General features: G+C 50.8%; 2 protein-coding genes across 5 annotated transcripts in view; one reads left to right on the top strand and one right to left on the bottom strand.

The window, feature by feature from the left end:
* LOC138854111 (uncharacterized) overlaps positions 1-26972 on the bottom strand; it is a 423710-nt gene that overhangs the window by 157623 nt on the left and 239115 nt on the right. The window lies entirely within an intron of this gene.
* The window catches only part of LOC138854110 (collagen alpha-1(IX) chain-like), a 178888-nt gene continuing 164094 nt past the window's right edge, over positions 12179-26972 (top strand). For 2 of the 3 annotated variants that reach the window (XM_070095229.1, XM_070095230.1), the window contains exon 1: positions 12180-12401. In XM_070095229.1, the coding sequence (XP_069951330.1) occupies positions 12376-12401 (26 nt within the window). In that variant the 5' untranslated portion in view covers positions 12180-12375. Of the gene's footprint in view, positions 12402-26972 lie in introns of all 3 variants that reach the window. The other variant, XM_070095231.1, reaches the window with a different exon arrangement.

Below are 26972 nucleotides of genomic sequence, written 5' to 3' on the forward strand. Positions count from 1 at the left end.
GTAGTCACAGTGCAGGGTAGCGGTCACAGTGCAAGGAGGTGGTCACAGTGCAGAGTGGTGGTCAGAGTGCACGGTGGTGGTCACAGGGCATGGTGGGGGTCACAGTGCAGGGTGGAGGTCACAGTGCAGGGTGGCGGTCACAGTGCAGGGTAGCAGTCACAGTGCAGGGTAGCAGTCACAGTGCAGGGTAGCAGTCACAGTGCAGGGTAGCAGTCACAGTGCAGCGTAGCAGTCACAGTGCAGGGTAGCGGTCACAGTGCATGGTAGCGGTCACAGTGCAAGGTAGCGGTCTCAGTGCAGGGTAGCGGTCACATTGCAGGGTGGTGGTCACAGTGCAGGGTAGCGGTCACAGTGCAGGGTAGCGGTCACAGTGCAGGGTGGTGGTCACAGTGCAGGGTGGTGGTCACAGAGCAGGGTTGTGGTCACAGTGCTGGGTTTTGGTCACAATGCAGAGTGGTGGTCACAGTGCAAGGTGGTGGTCACAGTGCAGGGTGGTGGTCACAGTCCAGGGTAGCGGTCACAGTGCAGGGAGGTGGTCACAGTGCAGAGTGGTGGTCACAGTGCAGGGTAGCGGTCACAGTGCAGGGTGGTGGTCACAGTGCAGTTTGGTGGTCACAGTGCAGGGTGGTGGTCACAGTGCAGGGTAGCGGTAACAGTGCAGGGTAGTGGTCACAGTGCAGGGTAGTGGTCACAGTGCAGGGTGGTGGTCACAGTGCAGGGTAGCGGTCACAGTGCAGGGTAGCGGTCACAGTGCAGGGTGGTCACAGTGCAGGGTGGTGGTCACAGAGCAGAGTGGTGGTCACAGTGCAGGGTTTTGCTCACAGTGCAGAGTGGTGGTCACAGTGCAGGGTAGCGGTCACAGTGCAAGGTGGTGGTCACAGTGCAGTGTGGTGGTTACAGTGCAGGTTGGTGGTCACAGTGCAGGGTAGCGGTCACAGTGCAGGGTAGTGGTCACAGTGCAGGGTAGCGGTCACAGTGCAGGGTGGTGGTCACAGTACAGGGTTGCGGTCACAGTACAGGGTTGCGGTCACAGTGCAGGGTGGTGGTCACAGTGCAGGGTAGCGGTCACAGTGCAGGGTAGTGGTCACAGTGCAGGGTAGTGGCCACAGTGCAGGGTAGTGATCACAGTGCAGGGTGGTGGTCACAGTGCAGGGTGGTGGTAACAGTGCAGGGTGGTCACAGTGCAGGGTGGTGGTCACAGCACAGGGTGGTGGTCACAGCACAGGGTGGTGGTCACAGTGCAGAGTGGTGGTCACAAGGCAGGGTGTTGGTCACAGTGCAGTGTGGTGGTCACAGTGCAGGATGTTGACAGTGCAGGGTGGTGGTCACAGTGCAGGGTGGCGGTCAAAGTGCAGGGTGGTCACAGTGCAGGGTAGTGGTCACAGTGCAGGGTAGTGGTCACAGTGCAGAGTGGTGGTCACAGTGCAGGGTGGTGGTCACAGTGCAGGGTTTTGGTCACAGTGCAGAGTGGCGGTCACAGTGCAAGGTGGTGGTCACAGTGCAGTGTGGTGGTCACAGAGCATGGTAGCGGTCACAGTGCAGGGTAGTGGTCACAGTGCAGGGCAGTGGTCACAGTGCAGGGTGGTCACAGTGCAGGGTGGTCACAGTGCAGGGTGGTCACAGTGCAGGGTAGCGGTCACAGTGCAAGGAGGTGCTCACAGTGCAGAGTGGTGGTCACAGTGCAGGGTGGTCACAGTGCAGGGTGGTGATCACAGTGCAGGGTTTTGGTCACAGTGCAGAGTGGTGGTCACAGTGCAAGGTGGGTCACAGTGCAGGGTGGTGGTCACAGAGCAGAGTAGCGGTCACAGTGCACGGTAGTGGTCACAGTGCAGGGCAGTGGTCACAGTGCAGGGTGGTCACAGTGCAGGGTGGTCACAGTGCAGGGTGGTCACAGTGCAGGGTAGCGGTCACAGTGCAAGGAGGTGGTCACAGTGCAGAGTGGTGGTTAGAGTGCAGGGTGGTGGTCACAGTGCAGGGTTGTGGTCACAGTGCAGGGTGGCGGTCACAGTGCAGGGTGGCGGTCACAGTGCAGGGTAGCAGTCACAGTGCAGGGTAGCAGTCACAGTGCAGGGTAGCAGTCACAGTGCAGGATAGAAGTCACAGTGCAGGGTAACACTCACAGTGCAGGGTAGCAGTCACAGTGCAGGGTAGCGGTCACAGTGCAGGGTAGCGGTCACAGTGCAGGGTAGCGGTCACAGTGCAGGGTAGTGGTCACAGTGCAGTGTGGTGGTCACAGTGCAGGGTAGCGGTCACAGTGCAGTGTGGTGGTCACAGTGCAGGGTGGTGGTCACAGTGCAGGGTAGCGGTCACAGTGCAGGGTAGTGGTCACAGTGCAGGGTAGCGGTCACAGTGCAGGGTGGCGGTCACAGTGGAGGGTAGCAGTCACAGTGCAGGGTAGCAGTCACAGTGCAGGGTAGGAGTCACAGTGCAGGGTAGCGGCCACAGTGCAGGGTAGCAGTCACAGTGCTAGGTAGCGGTCACAGTACAGGGTAGCAGTCACAGTGCAGGGTAGCAGTCACAGTGCAGGGTAGCAGTCACAGTGCAGGGTAGCGGTCACAGTGCAGGGTAGCAGCCACAGTGCAGGGTAGCGGTCACAGTGCAGGGTAGCTGTCACAGTGCAGCGTGGTGGCCACAGTGCAGGGTAGCAGTCACAGTGCAGGGTAGCAGTCACAGTGCAGGGTAGCAGTCACAGTGTTGGGTAGCAGTCACAGTGCAGGGTAGCGGTCACAGTGCAGGGTAGCAGTGACAGTGCTGGGTAGCGGTCACAGTGCAGGGTAGCAGTCACAGTGCAGGGTAGCAGTCACAGTGCAGGGTAGCGGTCACAGTGCAGGGTAGCGGTCACAGTGCAGGGTAGCGGTCACAGTGCAGGGTAGTGGTCACAGTGCAGGGTGGTGGTCACAGTGCAGGGTAGCGGTCACAGTGCAGGGTGGTGGTCACAGTGCAGGGTGGTGGTCACAGAGCAGGGTGGTGGTCACAGTGCAGGGTGGTGGTAACAGTGCAGGGTGGTCACAGTGCAGGGTGGTGGTCACAGCACAGGGTGGTGGTCACAGCACAGGGTGGTGGTCACAGTGCAGAGTGGTGGTCACAAGGCAGGGTGTTGGTCACAGTGCAGTGTGGTGGTCACAGTGCAGGATGTTGACAGTGCAGGGTGGTGGTCACAGTGCAGGGTGGCGGTCAAAGTGCAGGGTGGTCACAGTGCAGGGTAGTGGTCACAGTGCAGGGTAGTGGTCACAGTGCAGAGTGGTGGTCACAGTGCAGGGTGGTGGTCACAGTGCAGGGTTTTGGTCACAGTGCAGAGTGGCGGTCACAGTGCAAGGTGGTGGTCACAGTGCAGTGTGGTGGTCACAGAGCATGGTAGCGGTCACAGTGCAGGGTAGTGGTCACAGTGCAGGGCAGTGGTCACAGTGCAGGGTGGTCACAGTGCAGGGTGGTCACAGTGCAGGGTGGTCACAGTGCAGGGTAGCGGTCACAGTGCAAGGAGGTGCTCACAGTGCAGAGTGGTGGTCACAGTGCAGGGTGGTCACAGTGCAGGGTGGTGATCACAGTGCAGGGTTTTGGTCACAGTGCAGAGTGGTGGTCACAGTGCAAGGTGGGTCACAGTGCAGGGTGGTGGTCACAGAGCAGAGTAGCGGTCACAGTGCACGGTAGTGGTCACAGTGCAGGGCAGTGGTCACAGTGCAGGGTGGTCACAGTGCAGGGTGGTCACAGTGCAGGGTGGTCACAGTGCAGGGTAGCGGTCACAGTGCAAGGAGGTGGTCACAGTGCAGAGTGGTGGTTAGAGTGCAGGGTGGTGGTCACAGTGCAGGGTTGTGGTCACAGTGCAGGGTGGCGGTCACAGTGCAGGGTGGCGGTCACAGTGCAGGGTAGCAGTCACAGTGCAGGGTAGCAGTCACAGTGCAGGGTAGCAGTCACAGTGCAGGGTAGCAGTCACAGTGCAGGGTAACACTCACAGTGCAGGGTAGCAGTCACAGTGCAGGGTAGCGGTCACAGTGCAGGGTAGCGGTCACAGTGCAGGGTAGCGGTCACAGTGCAGGGTAGTGGTCACAGTGCAGTGTGGTGGTCACAGTGCAGGGTAGCGGTCACAGTGCAGTGTGGTGGTCACAGTGCAGGGTGGTGGTCACAGTGCAGGGTAGCGGTCACAGTGCAGGGTAGTGGTCACAGTGCAGGGTAGCGGTCACAGTGCAGGGTGGCGGTCACAGTGGAGGGTAGCAGTCACAGTGCAGGGTAGCAGTCACAGTGCAGGGTAGGAGTCACAGTGCAGGGTAGCGGCCACAGTGCAGGGTAGCAGTCACAGTGCTAGGTAGCGGTCACAGTACAGGGTAGCAGTCACAGTGCAGGGTAGCAGTCACAGTGCAGGGTAGCAGTCACAGTGCAGGGTAGCGGTCACAGTGCAGGGTAGCAGCCACAGTGCAGGGTAGCGGTCACAGTGCAGGGTAGCTGTCACAGTGCAGCGTGGTGGCCACAGTGCAGGGTAGCAGTCACAGTGCAGGGTAGCAGTCACAGTGCAGGGTAGCAGTCACAGTGCTGGGTAGCAGTCACAGTGCAGGGTAGCGGTGACAGTGCTGGGTAGCGGTCACATTGCAGGGTAGCAGTCACAGTGCAGGGTAGCAGTCACAGTGCAGGGTAGCGGTCACAGTGCAGGGTAGCGGTCACAGTGCAGGGTAGCGGTCACAGTGCAGGGTAGTGGTCACAGTGCAGGGTGGTGGTCACAGTGCAGGGTAGCGGTCACAGTGCAGGGTGGTGGTCACAGTGCAGGGTGGTGGTCACAGAGCAGGGTGGTGGTCACAGTGCAGGGTTTTGCTCACAGTGCAGAGTGGTGGTCACAGTGCAAGGTGGTGGTCACAGTGCAGGGTGGTGGTCACAGTCCAGGGTAGCGGTCACAGTGCAGGGAGGTGGTCACAGTGCAGAGTGGTGGTCACAGTGCAGGGTAGCGGTCACAGTGCAGGGTGGTGGTCACAGTGCAGTGTGGTCACAGTGCAGGGTGGTGGTCACAGTGCAGGGTAGCGGTCACAGTGCAGGGTGGCGGTCACAGTGCAGGGTAGCAGTCACAGTGCAGGGTAGCAGTCACAGTGCAGGGTAGCAGTCACAGTGCAGGGTAGCGGTCACAGTGCAGGGTAGCAGTCACAGTGCTGGGTAGCGGTCGCAGTACAGGGTAGCATTCACAGTGCAGGGTAGCAGTCACAGTGCAGGGTAGCGGTCACAGTGCAGGGTAGCAGTCACAGTGCAGGGTAGCGGTCACAGTGCAGGGTAGCTCTCACAGTGCAGGGTGGTGGTCACAGTGCAGGGTGGTGGTCATAGAGCAGGGTGGTGGTCACATTGCAGGGTTTTGGTCACAGTGCAGAGTGGTGGTCACAGTGCAAGGTGGTGGTCACAGTGCAGGGTGGTGGTCACCGTCCAGGGTAGCGGTCATAGTGCAGGGAGGTGGTCACAGTGCAGAGTGGTGGTCACAGTGCAGGGTAGCGGTCACAGTGCAGGGTGGTGGTCACAGTGCAGTGTGGTGGTCACAGTGCAGGGTGGTGGTCACAGTGCAGGGTAGCAGTCACAGTGCAGGGTAGCAGTCACAGTGCAGGGTAGCAGTCACAGTGCTGGGTAGCGGTCACAGTACAGGGTAGCAGTCACAGTGCAGAGTAGCAGTCACAGTGTAGGGTAGCAGTCACAGTGCAGGGTAGCGGTCACAGTGCAGGGTAGCAGTCACAGTGCAGGGTAGCGGTCACAGTGCAGGGTAGCTGTCTCAGTGCAGGGTAGTGGCCACAGTGCAGGGTAGCAGTCACAGTGCAGGGTAGCAGTCACAGTGCAGGGTAGCAGTCACAGTGCTGGGTAGCAGTCACAGTGCAGGGTAGTGGTCACAGTGCAGGGTAGCGGTCACAGTGGAAGGTAGCGGTCACAGTGCAGGGTAGCAGTCACATTGCAGGGTAGCACTCATAGTGCAGGGTAGCAGTCACAGTGCAGGGTAGCAGTCACAGTGCAGGGTAACGGTCACAGTGCAGGGTAGCAGTCACAGTGCAGGGTAGCGGTCACAGTGTAGGGTAGCTGTCACAGTGCAAGGTGGTGGTCACAGTGCAGGGTGGTGGTCACAGAGCAGGGTGGTGGTCACATTGCAGGGTTTTGGTCACAGTGCAGAGTGGTGGTCACAGTGCAAGGTGGTGGTCACAGTACAGGGTGGTGGTCACAGTCCAGGGTAGCGGTCACAGTGCAGGGAGGTGGTCACAGTGCAGAGTGGTGGTCACAGTGCAGGGTAGCGGTCACAGTGCAGGGTGGTGGTCACAGTGCAGTGTGGTGGTCACAGTGCAGGGTGGTGGTCACAGTGCAGGGTAACGGTCACAGTGCAGGGTAGTGGTCACAGTGCAGGGTAGCGGTCACAGTGCAGGGTGGCGGTCACAGTGCAGGGTAGCAGTCACAGTGCAGGGTAGCAGTCACAGTGCAGGGTAGCAGTCACAGTGCTGGGTAGCGGTCACAGTACAGGGTAGCAATAACAGTGCAGAGTAGCAGTCACAGTGCAGGGTAGCAGTCACAGTGCAGGGTAGCAGTCACAGTGCAGTGTAGCAGTCACAGTGCAGGGTAGCGGTCACAGTGCAGGGTAGCTGTCTCAGTGCAGGGTAGTGGCCACAGTGCAGGGTAGCAGTCACAGTGCAGGGTAGCAGTCACAGTGCAGGGTAGCAGTCACAGTGCTGGGTAGCAGTTACAGTGCAGGGTAGCAGTCACAGTGCAGGGTAGTGGTCACAGTGCAGGGTAGCGGTCACAGTGCAAGGTAGCGGTCACAGTGCAGGGTAGCAGTCACAGTGCAGGGTAGCAGTCATTGTGCAGGGTAGCAGTCACAGTGCTGGGTAGCGGTCACAGTGCAGGGTAGCAGTCACAGTGCAGGGTAGCGGTCACAGTGCAGGGTAGCGGTCACAGTGCAGGGTAGCGGTCACAGTGCAGGGTAGCGGTCACAGTGCAGGGTAGCAGTCACAGTGCAGGGTAGCGGTCACAGTGCAGGGTAGCAGTCACAGTGCAGGGTAGCGGTCACAGTGCAGGGTAGCGGTCACAGTGCAGGGTAGCAATCACAGTGCTTTTGCAATCGAAGGCTTTTGCAAAGTCTGTATATATTACATCTGCATTCTTTTTATCTTCTAGTGCATTTAGGACCTTGTCGTAGTGATCCAATAGTTGAGACAGACAGGAGCGACCTGTTCTAAACCCATGTTGCCCTGGGTTGTGTAACTGATGGGTTTCTAGATGGGTGGTGATCTTGCTTCTTAGGACCCTTTCAAAGATTTTTATGATATGGGATGTTAGTGCTATCGATCTGTAGTTCTTTTCTATTGTTTTACTGCCCCCTTTGTGGAGTGGGGCTATGTCTGTTGTTTTTAGTAACTGTGGGACGACCCCCGTGTCCATGCTCCCTCTCCATAGGATGGTAGAAGCTCGTGATAGAGGCTTCTTGCAGTTCTTGTTGAACACGGAGTTCCACGAGTCTGGCCCTGGGGCAGAGTGCATGGGTATGTCATTTATCGCCTGTTCGAAGTAATTTGGCGTCAGGATAACATCAGATATGATTGTGTTAACCAAATTCTGTGGCTCTCTCATCTATACATGTACAACATGTATAGATGGAATAATAAGTGTACACCATGGTGACAGATGGCAAAGCAGAAGCCAGAGAGAGTGTACACCATGGTGACAGATGGCAAAGCAGAAGCCAGAGAGAGTGTACACCATGGTGACAGATGGCAAAGCAGAAGCCAGAGAGAGTGTAAATCGTATGCAACCAGCAGGTAGGCAAGTCTGCCAGTGCTTACCACAAGTGAACCACGTTGCTTCAGCTTTGGCAGGCTTGCCTGTGATTGGTCAATGAGCCAAGGTACTTATTTAACGACTGGGACTGGTGGCCTTGTGGTTAACGCTCTCGCTTCACACGGCGAGGGCCTGGGTTCGATTCCCAGCCAGAGTAGAAACATTGGACGTGTTTCTTTCAACCTGTTGTCTATGTTCCCCATCAGTAAAATGGGTACCTGGGTGTTAGTCGACTGGTGTGGGTCGCATCCTGGGACACTGACCTAAGGAGGCCTGGTCACAGACCGGGACGTTGACCCCCGGAACTCTCTCCAGGTAAGCACCCAGTCCGCTAGTTGGGAGGCAGCTTATATGGGAGAGTGACATACGCAGAATTGTAACATACTCTTTGCATGCCACAAAGCTCTTGAACCAAAGTTTCATCTCTGACGAAACGAACATAATAAAGTAACAAAGAGTCATTGCCTGACAGAGTGAACTCATCTAACTGTAACCCAAATTCAGTTGTCTTAAGCATGTTGCACACGGTGTCTTCAATGTTTTCTGTCTTAAGCATGTTGCACACGGTGTCTTCAATGTTTTCTGTCTTAAGCATGTTGCACACGGTGTCTTCAATGTTTTCTGTCTTAAGCATGTTGCACACGGTGTCTTCAATGTTTTCAGCCATTTCATCCAGTTTTCTTTGAACAGTTATCACTGACAGATATAATAATAATTATAATAATAATGTATCTTTATTTACTACATGTACAAGGTATACAGTCCTAGCTGACATCAATGACATACTGCTATATAGAAAACCGCTTGTTATGCTGAGTATTTCGTGCAAATTAGGTCAGTTTTGTCCCAGGAATCGACCCACACAAGTCGACTAATACCCAGGTACCCATTTTAATCTGATGAGTGAAGAGGGACAGCAGGTGTCTTACAGACACACGTCCCTAATGTTTTCCAGCCATACTGGAGGAGATTCGAACTCCGGACCTGTGTGTGTGAGCTGAGCGCGCTAGCGATCGAGCTAAGTAAGTAAGTTTATTCAGGTATACACAAATACAGTTACATAGAATTATCATACATAGCAGCATATGTGTAGAGAACCTGGGATAACCCAAAAAAGTCAGACAGAGTGACTTATTTTCATTGGGGTCCTACAGAATAATAATCTTGTATAAAACTGCGCACAGAACGTCATTGCTGGCACAATAAGCTCTTCCTCAGTTGTATGAGGCTTAACAGATCTAGCAATGAGATACTGTATAATGCAAACAAACCATCAATGGATTGTTGTGAAGTTCTAGCAAACGTATTTCTAATGGTTTTCCTTTTCTGTGAGTTTTCTCGAGGTGACTAAAAATATGCTAAGTTTTCGTCTGCTTGTCATAGTATTTTGTTCATACGTTCAAGAAGCCTGAAAGGTTTCCTGGCTTCATTAAGAAAGACAGTAAACATATTGGTTGCTGTTGGTTATCTGCTGCTGATACTAACCAATATTTCAGATATTCTACACTATATTACATAGACTTCTTTTTTGTCTGCTGTACTGCAGCCATATTTTATTCTGAAAAAAAAATGTATGTCCTTTGTAAAAATCATGCCAATCACAAAATGCAGGAGAAAAAGCCTAATGGAATATATAGCAATCATTTGCTAGGAAAAGTGCGTGACACAATATAAATATGAATGTTAAACTAAAAATCATGTACTTAAGAATTATAAAACACAGCCTTTATTACATTAAACTTTAAAATGTACCTTGTAAGACTGAAGATAACTTGTGGCGCACACAAACCTGGAGCCTTGACTCTGGCAGACTTGAAAATGTGATGGTCACTAGTAGCGGCGGCGTCTGGTGCCTGATGTGGCCGACCTGTGGCGCCTCCCAACAAATGTTCCAACTTTTAACTTCGCACCATAAAATAAAATAAAACTATGCTTTCGTGTATAGATCTATATTAATTTTATTCTTTGTAAAGCATTAGTATTATTTAGTGTTTGCGACTTAGATTTTTGTCATATAGATTTTGTAAAACAAATACTACTTTGGTTCTGATGCCACCCTGCCGCCCCCCACTGCCCCCTTTTTCCTCAACACCCCCCTTTATTTTTCCAGCTCCCCAGGGAGGCGGTACTGCCCACTTTGGGAATCACTGCCCTAGACCAGTCCATATGGCGTGAATCCGTGTTATAGCACAAAATAATGTGATACTGGTGCGTCAAGTATTTATTTGTAGACACATGTTTACAAATCCCTAACCATCTCACCCACATTTACTGTATTACAGCCTCTACAAGGGATGCTGTGGGTGCCTGCAGTCTCCTCGGGATTGGCATTAACTCTCTTAGGCTTAGAAATGACGTTAGCAGTAATGGAGGTGATTGTTGCGGTGGTGAAACTGGCAATTAAGTAACCTTGAAGCTGGTGTTCATTTTTGGGTTGTTAATTATTATATGCGTTTTTCTCTATAGTCCCGTATGAAGGTGGAAGGAAAACGTAAACAGAGGAAGATCTCTGGGATTTGAAGGAATTGACTTACCTTCCAGGAAATCAGGGCTGCAGACTCTGAGAGCCCTTAGAAAGCTCAACTTCTAATGAAGTGGCGAGGCCAGAAATGAATGAGATCATTTAGAATAGTGGGTTTATGGTAAACACTCAATTTAAGAAAGTTGCTGGCAGTGTTTTAAAGTTGAAGGACACCGAAGGAATGAAGAGTGGTACTGTTCTCCTCCTCCTCTGAAGTGAGTTGAATGGAATACCTATTAACGTTGAGATCATTTCTAGAGCCCGAAGATATCAAGTGTGTTGGGTGTAACGATGAAGATATCATCAACTTAACTCATCCAGAACACACCAGCAGATATAATGTCATAGAAACTCTCGTCCTCAAAGGATTCCATGTAGAGATTCACGAAGAAAGTTCTGATTAGTTACCCCATGTCCATACCTGTCTGCTGCTTGTAAAGCTGGTTACCCAGGAGAAACAGTTGTAGTTTGCACATTACCTGGAGTTTACCTGGAGAGAGTTCCGGGGGTCAACGCCCCCGCGGCCCGATCTGTGACCAGGCCTCCTGGTGGATCAAAGCCTGATCAACCAGGCTGTTACTGCTGGCTGCACGCAATCCAACGTACGAGCCACAGCCCGGCTGGTCAGGTACTGACTTTAGGTGCTTGTCCAGTGCCAGCTTGAAGACAGCCAGGGGTCTATTGGTAATCCCCCTTATGTATGCTGGGAGGCAGTTGAACAGTCTCGGGCCCCTGACACTTACTGTATTGTCTCTTAACGTGCTAGTGACCCCTGCTTTTCATTGGAGGGATGTTGCATCGTCTGCCGAGTCTTTTGCTTTCGTTGTGAGTGATTTTCGTGCGCAAGTTCGGTACTAGTCCCTCTAGGATTTTCCAGGTGTATATAATCATGTATCTCTCCCGCCTGCGTTCCAGGGAGTACAGGTTCAGGAACTTCAAGCGCTCCCAGTAATTGAGGTGTTTTATCTCCGTTATGCGCGCCGGGAAGGTTCTCTGTACATTTTCTAGGTCAGCAATTTCACCTGCCTTGAAAGGTGCTGTTAGTGTGCAGCAATATTCCAGCCTAGATAGAACAAGTGACCTGAAGAGTGCCATTATGGGCTTGGCATCATGGGCTTGGCATTACTTAGATGACGTTAACGAATTTTTTGTGAGACGCAGGTTATCTTTGGGTCCAGTCCCTGGACCCATTATGTACCTCTGTAATCTTTTGACTACCGCCCACAGGATGGGTATGGGGTGTATAATAAAGATATTAAACTAACGCAGGTTATCCTTTGTCGTCCCAGACCTTGTCACGGAGGATGGCTATAGCCTGGTATGATGGGCACAGGTCTCTGCATCACCTACTTTCCCGACTATACCTTATGCTAACCATGTACTTCATAGACTTGAAAATGCTTGGTCTCCAAGCAAATTGTCCCAATAAAGGATTTATTTCTGCCATAGTGTATATTGTATCAACTTGTCGGTTTTACATACACTTCCTCAGAATGAAAAAAAAGGACATGGGACTGTGAGTACTTCGCTGGAGTGCACCCAGGAACATCCCTAGAGCCATCCTTCAAACGCATAATAACGAGGATCAGAAAAAAGATATCGGAGGTGACCTCAAAGGGAAAAGCTGTTCTTAGGAGGGAAGGACAAGAGCCTTGGAGTAAATTCATGATAAATATCAACAGAGCTGCAAATACGCAAGGTGTGGAGATGTGCAAGGAAGTATGGGACAGGGCAAACAGATATAGTGAAGAGCAGATAAGGGTGGGGAGGACCAGACAGGTAAAGGAAGCAGACTTGTGTGGATAGGATACAGACAGGTGTGGGGAAGGGCAGGGTGATGTGTGGGCGTGCATGGGTGGGTTTGGTAGCTGGGCATCAGAAGATGAGGGCGGGCAGTGTCGCTTGCTCACTAGTGTGGTGAGGTGGGTCCACACTTGCCCGCCCGAGCCCCTCCCTGCTGCACACCCTCACCAGGCCTGCTGCACACCCTCAGAGGCCTACCTGCTGGCTGCGCCAGGGCGGTAGCTTGCCTGCTCCACCAAGGCTGACAGCTGACGACGCCTGAGCATGACAACACAATCATGAGACTACTGTCTGTAGGTGCAAGGTAAGTTATTGTACGCTGTTGCAGCACACGGGAAACATTATGTGTGTGTGTGTGTGTGTGTGTGTGTGTGTGTGTGTGTGTGTGTGTGTGTGTGTGTGTGTATACTCACCTAGTTGTACTCACCTAGTTGAGGTTGCAGGGGTCGAGTCCAAGCTCCTGGCCCCGCCTCTTCACTGGTCGCTACTAGGTCACTCTCCTTGAACCATGAGCTTTATCGTACCTCTGCTTAAAGCTATGTATGGATCCTGACTCCACTACATCGCTTCCCAAACTATTCCACTTCCTGACTACTCTGTGGCTGAAGAAATACTTCCTAACATCCCTTTGATTCATCTGTGTCTTCAACTTCCAACTGTGTTCCCTTGTTACTGTGTCCAGTCTCTGGAACATCCTGTCTTTGTCCACCTTGTCAATTCCTCTGAGTATTTTGTAAGTCGTTATCATGTCCCCCCTATCTCTCCTGTCCTCCAGTGTCGTCAGGTTGATTTCAATTAACCTCTCCTCATAGGACATACCTCTTAGCTCTGGGACTAGTCTTGTTGCAAACCTTTGCACTTTCTCTAGTTTCTTTACATGCTTGGCTAGGTGTGGGTTCCAAACTGGTGCCGCATACTCCAATATGGGCCTAACGTACACGGTGTACAGGGTCCTGAACGATTCCTTATTAAGATGTCGGAATGCTGTTCTGAGGTTTGCCAGGCGCCCATATGCTGCAGCAGTTATTTGGTTGATGTGCGCTTCAGGAGATGTGCCTGGTGTTATACTCACCCCAAGATCTTTTTCCTTGAGTGAGGTTTGTAGTCTCTGGCCCCCCTAGACTGTACTCCGTCTGCGGTCTTCTTTGCCCTTCCTCAATCTTCATGACTTCGCACTTGGTGGGGTTGAACTCCAGGAGCCAATTGCTGGACCAGGTCTGCAGCCTGTCCAGATCCCTTTGTAGTTCTGCCTGGTTCTCGTCCGATTGAATTCTTCTCATCAACTTCACATCATCTGCAAACAGGGACACTTCCGAGTCTATTCCTTCCGTCATGTCGTTCACAAATACCAGAAACAGCACTGGTCCTAGGACTGACCCCTGTGGAACCCCACTCGTCTCAGGCGCCCACTCTGACACCTCCCTACGTACCACGACTCACTTTTGTCTTCCTGACAAGTATTCCCTGATCCATTGTAGTGCCTTCCCTGTTATCCCTGCCTGGTCCTCCAGTTTTTGCACTACTCTCTTGTGCAGAACTGTGTCAAATGCCTTCTTACAGTCCAAGAAAATGCAATCTACCAATCCCTCTCTTTCTCTTGTCTTACTGCTGTCACCCTGTCACAGAACTCCAGTAGGCTTGTGACACAGGATTTTTCGTCCCTGAAACCATGTTGGCTGTTGTTGATAAGCTCATTCCTATCTAGGTGTTCCACCACTCTTTTCCTGATAATCTTCTCCATGACTTTGTGTACTATATATGTCAGTGACACTGGTCTATAGTTTAGTGCTTCATGTCTGTCTCCTGTCTGGCCCAGTGGCCTGGTGGCTAAAGCTCCTGCTTCACACACGGCGGGCCCGGGTTCGATTCTCGGCGGGTGGAAACATTTCGACACGTTTCCTTACACCTGTTGTCCTGTTCACCTAGCAGCAAAGAGGTACCTGGGTGTTAGTCGACTGGTGTGGGTCGCATCCTGGGGGACAAGATTAAGGACCCCAATGGAAATAAGTTAGACAGTCCTCGAAGACGCACTGACTTTCTTGGGTTATCCTGGGTGGCTGACCCTCCGGGATTAAAAATCCGAACGAAATCTTATCTTATCTTACATTTGCTGTCTTCCATACCGTAGGTAATCTCCCTGTGTCAATAGATGTGTTGAATATTGTTGTTAGGGGTATACATAGGACCCATGGAGAGATGTTATCTGGTCCCATCGCCTTTGAGGTATCTAGCTCACTCAGCAGCCTCTTCACTTCTTCCTCGGTTGTATGTATTGTATCCAACACTTGGTGGTAGATCCCACCTCTCCATCTTTCTGGAGTCCCTTCTGTCTCCTCTGTGAACACTTCTTTGAATCTCATGTTGAGTTCCTCACATACTTCTCGGTCGTTTCTTGTGATCTCTCCTCCTTCCTACCTTACCCTGATTACCTGGTCCTTGACTGTTGTTTTCCTCCTGATGTGGCTGTACAACAGCTTCGGGTCAGATTTGGCTGTCGCTGCCATGTCATTTTCATATTGTCATTGGGCCTCCCATCTTACCTGTGCATATTTATTTTTGGCTCTATGACTACTCTCCTTATTCTCCTGGGTCCTTTGCCTTCTATACTTCTTCCATTCCTTAGTACACTTGGTTTTGGCTTCCCTGCACCTTTGGGTGAACCATGGGCTCATCCTGGCTTTTCACTATTCCTGTTACCCTTGGGTACAAACCTCTCCTCAGCTTCCTTGCATATTGTTGTCACATATTCCATCATCTCGTTTACTGACTTCCCTGCCAGTTCTCTGTCCCACTGAATTTCGTTCAGGAAGTCCTTCATTCCTGCATAGTCCCCTTTCTTGTAGTTTGGCTTCATTCGTCCATCCCTTCCTGCTTCCCCCTCCACTTGTAACTCTACTGTGTATTCGAATCTTAAAACCACATGATCGCTCACCCCAAGGGGTCTTTCATATGTGATGTCCTCAATATTTGCACTACTGAAGGTGAATACTAGGTCCAGTCTCGCTGGTTCGTCCTCTCCTCTCTCTCTCTGGTAGTGTCCCTTACGTGTTGGTACATGAAGTTTTCCAGTACCACCTCCATCATCTTAGCCCACCACGTTTCTTGGCCCCCATGTGGCTCCAAGTTCTCCTAATTGATTTCCTTGTGATAAGATAAGATAAGATAAGATAAGATTTTGTTCGGATTTTTAACCCCGGAGGGTTAGCCACCCAGGATAACCCAAGAAAGTCAGTGCGTCATCGAGGACTGTCTAACTTATTTCCATTGGGGTCCTTAATCTTGTCCCCCAGGATGCGACCCACACCAGTCGACTAACACCCAGGTACCTATTTGCTGCTAGGTGAACAGGACAACAGGTGTAAGGAAACGTGTCGAAATGTTTCCACCCGCCGGGAATCGAACCCGGGCCCTCCGTGTGTGAAGCGGGAGCTTTAGCCACCAGGCCACCGGGCCACCCATGTGGTTGAAGTCACCCATGATCAGTAGCTTTGCCCTGCTCACATGAGCCCTTCTGGCCACTTCAGCAAGTGTGTCAGCCATTGCTTTTACTCTCATCATACTCTTGCTTTGGCCTCCTGCTTTTCTGTGGTGCGTTATACATCACTGAAATTGCCACCTTTGGATCTGCGGACTGAAGCGTTCCTACTATGTAATCGCTTGCTTCTCCACTGTCTCCTCTCTCCAGCACATCAAAATTTCATCAGTTTTTGACCAGCAGTGCCACTCTTCCACCCCCTCTGTTCCCTCTGTCTTTCCTCAGGATCAGATGTCCCATTGAAAAGATGGCATCTGTTATCATATCTGTAAGCTTGGTTTCTGTGAGAGCTATGATGTCCGGTGATGACTCTTTGACTTTTTTCGTGCCACTCCTCCCACTTATTTGTTATTCCATCTGCGTTTGTGTACCACACCTTCAGTTTCCTCTCCAACAATGTGTTTTGGAGGGCCTGTGAGAGTGGGGGACCTGGTAGTGTACTGTGGGATTCTATAGCTGAGCGTTGGGTGGAAGCTGTGGGTGTGGATTGTGATTTGTGTTGGGATAGTGTGTATGGTTCTGGGGGTTTGGGGGATGGTTTTGTGTGTGCTTGCTCCTGCTCTGGTTGTCCTCTGCTGATTCTGTCCTTGTCTCTCCTCCTCACTCCTTTCGCTTTTGTGTCCTCTCCCTCAACTGCTGTCATTCTGTTTGTGTTGTCTCGGTCTAGGAACATCCTCTTGTATTCTGCAGAGTCATTCAACCGTGCTTTCTCTTGGAGGATCCTGTTCCGCACTGTTTCTGTTCTGAAAATCATCTTGATCAGTCGTTTTCTCCCCTTCAGGTCCCCCCTACCCTCCTATTCTCTGAAAATTTACAATATCGCACATGTCTTCTTCACCTATTTGTGATGATGTTGTCAATCTCCTTCCTTAGGTGGCCCGGTGGCCTGGTGGCTAAAGCTCCCGCTTCACACACGGAGGGCCCGGGTTCGATTCCCGGCGGGTGGAAACATTTCGACACGTTTCCTTACACCTGTTGTCCTGTTCACCCAGCAGCAAATAGGTACCTGGGTGTTAGTCGACTGGTGTGGGTCGCATCCTGGGGGACAAGATTAAGGACCCCAATGGAAATAAGTTAGACAGTCCTCGATGACGCACTGACTTTCTTGGGTTATCCTGGGTGGCTAACCCTCCGGGGTTAAAAATCCGAACGAAATCTTATCTTATCTTATCTTATCTTCTTTCTGCCTGCCGTCTTTCAGTGTGTGTCCTTCCCTCACTCTCCTGAAGCCCATGAATAAACACTGAGTTCGCCCTCTCCTCCTCCTATTGCCTTTTCGTCTGTGACTCTGGTTCCTATCTATACATGGATATTTTCTCCCTTTTTTTCCTATAGCTCTTGGTGGCATGTTCGTGCCTCTGCATTTGACGTATCCCCCACTCCAGCTGCACCCAGCTGCTCTTCCCCTACACTCCTTGGCGCTGCTTGGTAGGCTGATATGGCCTTAGCGTAAGTTATATCTCCTTCCTTCCCGTTGGGCCTCCCAGCTTCATATGCTGTGTCTTCTTTGGTCAATACCCCTGTAACTCGCTTCAGCCTGTTTACCTTATCTTCTAGGACCCATATCCTGGCTACTGCAGTTTCGACTTGTGACTAACAATTCATCTTCTCCAACCTCTTTTCCAATTTCACAGAAAGCTCTGTCTCCATTTTTGTAGAAATCTATCCTCGTTTTCTCTCCCACTCTTGTTCCATCCTTGTGTGTGTGTGTGTGTGTACTCACCTATTTGTACTCACCTATTTGTGGTTGCAGGGGTCGAGTCTTAGCTCCTGGCCCCGCCTCTTCACCGGATGCTACTGGGCCCTCTCTCTCCCCGCTCCATGAGCTTTATCAAACCTCGTCTTAAAACTGTGTATGGTTCCTGCCTCCACTACGTCATTTTCTAGGCTATTCCACTGCCTTACAACTCTATGACTGAAGAAATACTTCCTAATATCTCTCTGACTCATTTGTGTCTTCAACTTCCAATTGTGGCCTCTTGTTTCTGTGTCCCCTCCCTGGAACATCCTGTCTTTGTCCACCTTGTCTATTCCACGCAGTATTTTATATGTCGTTATCATGTCTCCCCTGACTCTCCTGTCCTGTGTGTGTGTGTGTGTGTGTGTGTGTGTGTGTGTGTGTGTGTGTGTGTGTGTGTGTGTGTGTGTGTGTGTGTGTGTGTGTGTGTGTGTGATGTATCACTGCTCTCTTAATTATCCTGCAGTCTTAATTACTTCTGGCCATGTCTTACTTCCCATCTTACTCTGTACAGACTGAGTGATAGTTCAATATGTACCACTTTTAGTTCATCCCGCGTGTGGTTGTGGTGCAAAGGAACTAGACTGCAGAGGTACAGTATATTGACTGGATAACTAGAACATTCAAAACAAGAGATGCCGATCCAATGATGATTCTCCCTAAGTCATTTAAAGTCATGATACTGTACATTTTTATCATTTAAGTCACTTGTTCTCTCTATGCTCCAGTAATACTTTTGACCTCATTCAAGGCCTGAGAAATTGCAGAACTGGAAAATATACAGAAAACCTTCACTGCTTCTATAGAGTCAATCAAGCACCACAACGACTGGGAACTTTTGAAGTCCCTGAAACTGTACTCTCAGGAACGTAGGCGTGAAAGATACATAATCTACACCCGGAAAATCCAGAAGTTATTAGTACCAAATTTGTATAATGAAATTATTACATATAAAACCATAAGGCTTGACAAACGGTGCAAAATACTTCCAGTGAAAAGAAAAGCCTGGACGAGTATACAGAGGAAGCAGTAAGTGTAAGGGGCCCAAGATTCTTCAGGTCCCTCACTCTGGAAATAAAAGAAATTACAAACAATTCATAAGTTTTTTTTAAGTCAGATCCTGACCAACCGGATTGTGGTGTATATGTTGTTAGGCGTGCCGCTGCCACGAACAGCCTGGTTGATCCTGCCAGCAATGGGATGCCTGGTTAGGTTAGGTAAGGTTCGTCAGGAAACAGGACAAATGTTTCCTGACGCGGGCCTTAGTCAGATGATGACCCGCCTTTGGAGCTTTTGGTCATCTGACCGAAGCCTTCCGCTGGCTTACCGGTCCACCCCTTTAAAAATTATGGTCATTTATAACCATTGTTAGTATATGCCTGGTCTGGGACTGAGCCATGCTGGGTAGGGGTACTGAGGTCCAAAAGTTTTCCCAGTTAATACATATTTTACATAATTTAATATGTAGACACAGTCTCAAGAGGTTAAAGAAGCTTTTCATCATCACAACAAACATCAGTATTGTTTTAGGTTACAATCTCATCAAATATCAGGTGATTCATTTGGCTGATGCAAAATACGGATAAAATTTCAAGATTCCAGATATTCTGTCATTAACAGTAAAAGAATTTACCATTTCTTGTATGTCTTGTTTGGTTGTCTCTCTAAATAACTGGATCTTTGGACCTGAAGAAATAATGTTTTAGTGTGTAACATGTGTTTACATATTTTAATATCATGTGGTTGACATTTTCTACACAAGCTGTGCTGCCAGACATACTGTGCTGCCAGACATACTGTGCTGCCAGACATACTGTGCTGCCAGACATGCTGTGCTGCCACACATACTGTGCTGCCAGACATACTGTGCTGCCAGACATACTGTGCTGCCAGACATACTGTGTTGCCAGATATACTGTGCTGCCAGACATACTGTGCTGCCAGACATACTGTGTTGCCAGATATACTGTGCTGCCAAAATATACTGTGCTGCCAGACATACTGTGCTGCCAGACATACTGTGCTGCCAAATATACTGTGCTGCCAGACATACTGTGTTGCCAGATATACTGTGTTGCCAGATATACTGTGCTGCCAGACATACTGTGCTGCCAGACATACTGTGCTGCCAGATATACTGTGCTCCCAGACATTCTGTGCTGCCAGACATACTGTGCTGCCAGACATACTGTGCTGCCAGACACACTACTGCCAGACATACTGTGCTGCCAGACATACTGTGCTGCCAGACACATTGTGCTGCCAGACATACTGTGCTACCAGACATACAGTGCTGCCCGATTTACTGTGCTGCCAGACATACTGTGTTGGCAGTCTTCAAGCTGGCACTGGACAAGCACCTAAAGTCGGTACCTGACCAGCCGGGCTGTGGCTCGTACGTTGGTTTGCGTGCAGCCAGCAGTAACAGCATGGTTGATCAGGCTCTGGTCCACCAGGAGGCCTGGTCACAGACCGGGCCGCGGGGGCGTTGACCCCCGGAACTCTCTCCAGGTAAACTCCAGGTAAACACTACTGCCAGACATACTGTGCTGCCAGACATACTGTGCTGCCAGACATACTGTGCTAACAGACATACTGTGCCTGCCAGACATACTGTGCTGCCAGAAAACTGTGCTTCCAGACAAACTGTGCTGCCAGACATGCTGTGCTGTCAGACATACTGTGCTGCCAGATATACTGTGCTGTCAGACATGCTGTGCTGCCAGACATACTGTGCTGCCAGACATGCTGTGCTGCCAGACATACTGTGCTGCCAGACATACTGTGCTGCCAGACATACTGTGCTGCCAGACATACTGTGCTGCCAGACACACTGTGCTGCCAGACATGCTGTGCTGCCAGACATACTGTGCTGCCAGACATACTGTGCTGCCAGACATACTGTGCTGCCAGACATGCTGTGCTGCCAGACATACTGTGCTGCCAGACATACTGTGCTGCCAGACATACTGTGCTGCCAGACATACTGTGTTGCCAGATATACTGTGCTGCCAGACATACTGTGCTGCCAGACATACTGTGTTGCCAGATATACTGTGCTGCCAAATATACTGTGCTGCCAGACATACTGTGCTGCCAGACATACTGTGCTGCCAGATATACTGTGCTGCCAGACATACTGTGTTGCCAGATATACTGTGTTGCCAGATATACTGTGCTGCCAGACATACTGTGCTGCCAGACATACTGTGCTGCCAGATATACTGTGCTCCCAGACATTCTGTGCTGCCAGACATACTGTGCTGCCAGACATACTGTGCTGCCAGACACACTACTGCCAGACATACTGTGCTGCCAGACATACTGTGCTGCCAGACACATTGTGCTGCCAGACATACTGTGCTACCAGACATACAGTGCTGCCCGATTTACTGTGCTGCTAGACATACTGTGTTGGCAGTCTTCAAGCTGGCACTGGACAAGCACCTAAAGTCGGTACCTGACCAGCCGGGTTGTGGCTCGTACGTTGGTTTGCGTGCAGCCACCAGTAACAGCATGGTTGATCAGGCTCTTGTCCACCAGGAGGCCTGGTCACAGACCGGGCCGCGGGGGCGTTGACCCCCGGAACTCTCTCCAGGTAAACTCCAGGTAAACACTACTGCCAGACATACTGTGCTGCCAGACATACTGTGCTGCCACACAAACTGTGCTAACAGACATACTGTGCCTGCCAGACATACTGTGCTGCAAGAAAACTGTGCTTCCAGACAAACTGTGCGGCCAGACATGCTGTGCTGTCAGACATACTGTGCTGCCAAATATACTGTGCTGTCAGACATGCTGCACTGCCAGACATACTGTGCTGCCAGACATACTGTGCTGCCAGACATACTGTGCTGACACACAAACTCTGCTGCCAGATAAACTCTGCTTGCCAGATATACTGTGCTGCCAGACATACCGTGCTGCCAGACATACTGTGCTGCCAGACACACTACTGTCAGACATACTGTGCTGCCAGACATACTGTGCCTGCCAGACACACTGTGCTGCCAGACATACTGTGCTGCCAGACACACTACTGCCAGACATACTGTGCTGCCAGACATACTGTGCCTGCCAGACACACTGTGCTGCCAGACATACTGTGCTGCCAAACATACTGTGCTGCCAGACATACTGTGCTGCCATACATAGTGTGCTGCCAGACATACTGTGCTGCCAGACAAACTGTGCTGGAAGACATACTGTGCTGTCAGACATACTGTGCTGCCAGACATCCTGCACTGAAAGACATACTGTGCTGCCAGTCATACTGTGCTGCCAGACATACTGTGCTGCCAGACATTCTGTGCTGCCAGACAAACTCTGCGGCCAGATAAACTGTGCTGCCAGACATACTGTGCTGTCAGACATACTGTGCTGCCAGACAACCTGTGCTGCCAGACATACTGTGCTGTCAGACATTCTGTGCTGCCAGACATGCTGCACTGCCAGACATACTGTGCTGCCAAACATACTGTGCTGCCAGACATACTGTGCTGCCAGACATACTGTAATGCCAGATATACTGTGCTCCCAGACATTCTGTGCTGCCAGACATACTGTGCTGCCAGACATACTGTGCTGCCAGACACACTACTGCCAGACATACTGTGCTGCCAGACATACTGTGCTGCCAGACACATTGTGCTGCCAGACATACTGTGCTACCAGACATACAGTGCTGCCCGATTTACTGTGCTGCCAGACATACTGTGTTGGCAGTCTTCAAGCTGGCACTGGACAAGCACCTAAAGTCGGTACCTGACCAGCCGGGTTGTGGCTCGTACGTTGGTTTGCGTGCAGCCAGCAGTAACAGCATGGTTGATCAGGCTCTTGTCCACCAGGAGGCCTGGTCACAGACCGGGCCGCGGGGGCGTTGACCCCCGGAACTCTCTCCAGGTAAACTCCAGGTAAACACTACTGCCAGACATACTGTGCTGCCAGACATACTGTGCTGCCACACAAACTGTGCTAACAGACATACTGTGCCTGCCAGACATACTGTGCTGCAAGAAAACTGTGCTTCCAGACAAACTGTGCGGCCAGACATGCTGTGCTGTCAGACATACTGTGCTGCCAAATATACTGTGCTGTCAGACATGCTGCACTGCCAGACATACTGTGCTGCCAGACATACTGTGCTGCCAGACATACTGTGCTGACACACAAACTCTGCTGCCAGATAAACTCTGCTTGCCAGATATACTGTGCTGCCAGACATACCGTGCTGCCAGACACACTGTGCTGCCAGACACACTACTGTCAGACATACTGTGCTGCCAGACATACTGTGCCTGCCAGACACACTGTGCTGCCAGACATACTGTGCTGCCAGACACACTACTGCCAGACATACTGTGCTGCCAGACATACTGTGCCTGCCAGACACACTGTGCTGACAGACATACTGTGCTGCCAAACATACTGTGCTGCCAGACATACTGTGCTGCCATACATAGTGTGCTGCCAGACATACTGTGCTGCCAGACAAACTGTGCTGGCAGACATACTGTGCTGTCAGACATACTGTGCTGCCAGACATCCTGCACTGAAAGACATACTGTGCTGCCAGTCATACTGTGCTGCCAGACATACTGTGCTGCCAGACATTCTGTGCTGCCAGACAAACTCTGCGGCCAGATAAACTGTGCTGCCAGACATACTGTGCTGTCAGACATACTGTGCTGCCAGACAACCTGTGCTGCCAGACATACTGTGCTGTCAGACATTCTGTGCTGCCAGACATGCTGCACTGCCAGACATACTGTGCTGCCAAACATACTGTGCTGCCAGACATACTGTGCTGCCAGACATACTGTAATGCCAGACAAACTGTGCTGCCAAACATACTGTGCTGTCAGACATACTGTGCAGCCAAACATACTCTGCTGCCAGACATACTGTGCTGCCAGACATACTGTGCTGCCAGACATAGTGTGCTGCCAGACATGCTGTGCTGCCAGACATACTGTGCTGCCAGACATAGTGTGCTGCCAGACATACTGTGCTGCCAGACATACTGTGTTGCCAGATATACTGTGCTGCCAGACATACTATGCTGACAGACATACTGTGTTGCCAGATATACTGTGTTGCCAGACATACTGTTCTGCCAGACTTACTGTGCTGCCAGACATACTGTGTTGCCAGATATACTGTGTTGTCAGACATACTGTTCTGCCAGACTTACTGTGCTGCCAGACATACTGTGTTGCCAGATATACTGTGCTGCCAGACATACTATGCTGACAGACATACTGTGTTGCCAGATATACTGTGTTGCCAGACATACTGTTCTGCCAGACTTACTGTGCTGCCAGACATACTGTGTTGCCAGATATACTGTGTTGCCAGACATACTGTGCTGCCAGACATACTGTGCTGCCAGACATACTGTGCTGCCAGACATACTGTGCTGCCAGACATACTGTAATGCCAGACATACTGTGCAGCCAGACATACTGTGTTGCCAGACATACTGTGCTGCCAGACATACTGTGTTGCCAGATATACTGTGCTTCCAGACATACTGTGCTGCCAGACATACTGTGTTGCCAGACATACTGTGCTGCCAGACATACTGTGCTGCCAGACATACTGTGCTGCCAGACATACTGTGTTGCCAGACATGCTGTGCTGCCAGACACACAGTGCTGCCAGACAAACTCTGCTGCCAGACATACTGTGCTGCCAGACAAACTGTACTGCCAGACAAACTGTGCTGCCAAACATACTGTGCTGTCAGACATACTGTGCTGCCAAATACTGTGCTTCCAGACAAACTGTGCTGCCAGACATACTGTGCTGCCAGACATGCTGTGCTGCCAGACATACTATGCTGACAGATATAGTGTGTTGCCAGATATACTGTGTTGCCAGACATACTGTGCTGCCAGACTTACTGTGCTGCCAGACATACTGTGTTGCCAGATGTACTGTGCTGCCAGACATACTATGCTGACAGATATAGTGTGTTGCCAGATATACTGTGTTGCCAGACATACTGTGCTGCCAGACTTACTGTGCTGCCAGACATACTGTGTTGCCAGATGTACTGTTTTGCCAGACATACTGTGCTGCCAGACATATTGTGCTGCCAGACATACTGTGCTGCCAGACATACTGTGATGCCAGACATATTGTGCTGCCAGACATACTGTGTTGCCAGACATACTGTGCTGCCAGACATACTGTGTTGCCAGATATTCTGTGCTGCCAGACATACTGTGCTGCCAGATATACTGTGCTGCCAGACATACTGTGCTGCCAGACATACTGTGCTGCCAGACATACTTTGCTGCCAGATATACTGTGCTGCCAGACATACTGTGCTGCCAGATATACTGTGTTGCCAGATATACTGTGCTGCCAGACATACTGTGCTGCCAGACACGCTGTGCTGCCAGACATACTGTGCTGCCAGACATACTGTGCTGCCAGGCATACTGTGCTGCCAGATATACTGTGCTGCCAGACATACTGTGCTGCCAGACTTACTGTGCTGCCAGACATACTGTGCTGCCAGACATACTCTGCTGCCAGACATACTGTGCTGCCAGACATTCTGTGTTACCAGACATACTGTGTTACCAGATATACTGTGTTGCCAGACATACTGTGCTGTCAGACATACTGTGTTACCAGATATACTGTGTTGCCAGACATACTGTGTTGCCAGACATACTGTGCTGTCAGACATACTGTGCTGCCAGATATACTGTGCTGCCAGACATACTGTGCTGCCAGACTTACTGTGCTGCCAGACATACTGTGCTGCCAGACATACTCTGCTGCCAGACATACTGTGCTGCCAGACATTCTATGTTACCAGACATACTGTGTATCCAGATATACTGTGTTGCCAGACATACTGTGCTGTCAGACATACTGTGTTGCCAGATTTACTGTGCTGCCAGACATACTGTGCTGCCAGATATACTGTGCTGCCAGACATACTGTGTTGCCAGACATACTGTTCTGCCAGACATACTGTGCTGCCATACATACTGTGCTGCCAGATTTACTGTGCTGCCAGACATACTGTGCTGCCAGATATACTGTGCTGCCAGACATACTGTGTTGCCAGACATACTGTGCTGCCAGACATACTGTGCTGCCAGACATACTGTGCTGCCAGACTTACTGTGCTGCCAGACATACTTTGCTGCCAGATATACTGTGCTGCCAGACATACTGTGCTGCCAGACATACTGTGCTGCCAGACATACTGTGCTGCCATACATACTGTGCTGCCAGATATACTGTGCTGCCAGACATACTGTGCTGCCAGATATACTGTGCTGCCAGACATACTGTGTTGCCAGATATTCTGTGCTGCCAGACATACTGTGCTGCCAGATATACTGTGCTGCCAGACATACTGTGCTGCCAGACATACTGTGTTGCCAGATATTCTGTGCTGCCAGACTTACTGTGCTGCCAGACATACTGTGCTGCCAGACATACTGTGCTGCCAGATATACTGTGCTGCCAGACATACTGTGCTGCCAGATATACTGTGCTGCCAGACATACTGTGTTGCCAGATATACTGTGCTGCCAGACATACTGTGTTGCCAGATATTCTGTGCTGCCGGACATACTGTGCTGCCAGATATACTGTGCTGCCAGACATACTGTGCTGCCAGACATACTGTGCTGCCAGACATACTGTGCTGCCAGATATACTGTGCTGACAGACATACTGTGCTGCCAGATATACTGTGTTGCCAGATATACTGTGCTGCCAGACATACTGTGCTGCCAGACACACTGTGCTGCCAGACATACTGTGCTGCCAGACATACTGTGCTGCCAGATATACTGTGCTGCCAGACATACTGTGCTGCCAGATATACTGTGTTGCCAGATATACTGTGCTGCCAGACATACTGTGCTGCCAGACACACTGTGCTGCCAGACATACTGTGCTGCCAGACATACTGTGCTGCCAGACATACTGTGTTGCCAGATATACTGTGCTGCCAGACATACTGTGCTGCCAGACATACTGTGCTGCCAGACATACTGTGCTGCCAGACATACTGTGCTGCCAGATATACTGTGCTGCCAGACATACTGTGCTGCCAGCTATACTGTGCTGCCAGACATACTGTGCTGCCAGACATGCTGTGTTGCCAGATATACTGTGCTGCCAGATATACTGTGCTGCCAGACTTACTGTGCTGCCATCTATACTGTGCTGCCAGCTATACTGTGCTGCCAGACATACTGTGCTGCCAGATATACTGTGCTGCCAGCTATACTGTGCTGCCAGACATACTGTGCTGCCAGATATACTGTGCTGCCAGCTATACTGTGCTGCCAGACATGCTGTGTTGCCAGATATACTGTGCTGCCAGATATACTGTGCTGCCAGACATACTGTGCTGCCAGATATACTGTCCTGCCAGACATACTGTGCTGCCAGCTATACTGTGCTGCCAGCTATACTGTGCTGCCAGACATTCTGTGCTGCCAGATATACTGTGCTGCCAGCTATACTGTGCTGCCAGACATACTGTGCTGCCAGATATACTGTGCTGCCAGCTATACTGTGCTGCCAGACATACTGTGCTGCCAGATATACTGTGTTGC

The sequence above is a fragment of the Cherax quadricarinatus genome, chromosome 49, assembly GCF_038502225.1.
Source record: "Cherax quadricarinatus isolate ZL_2023a chromosome 49, ASM3850222v1, whole genome shotgun sequence".
Taxonomy (NCBI): domain Eukaryota; kingdom Metazoa; phylum Arthropoda; class Malacostraca; order Decapoda; family Parastacidae; genus Cherax; species Cherax quadricarinatus.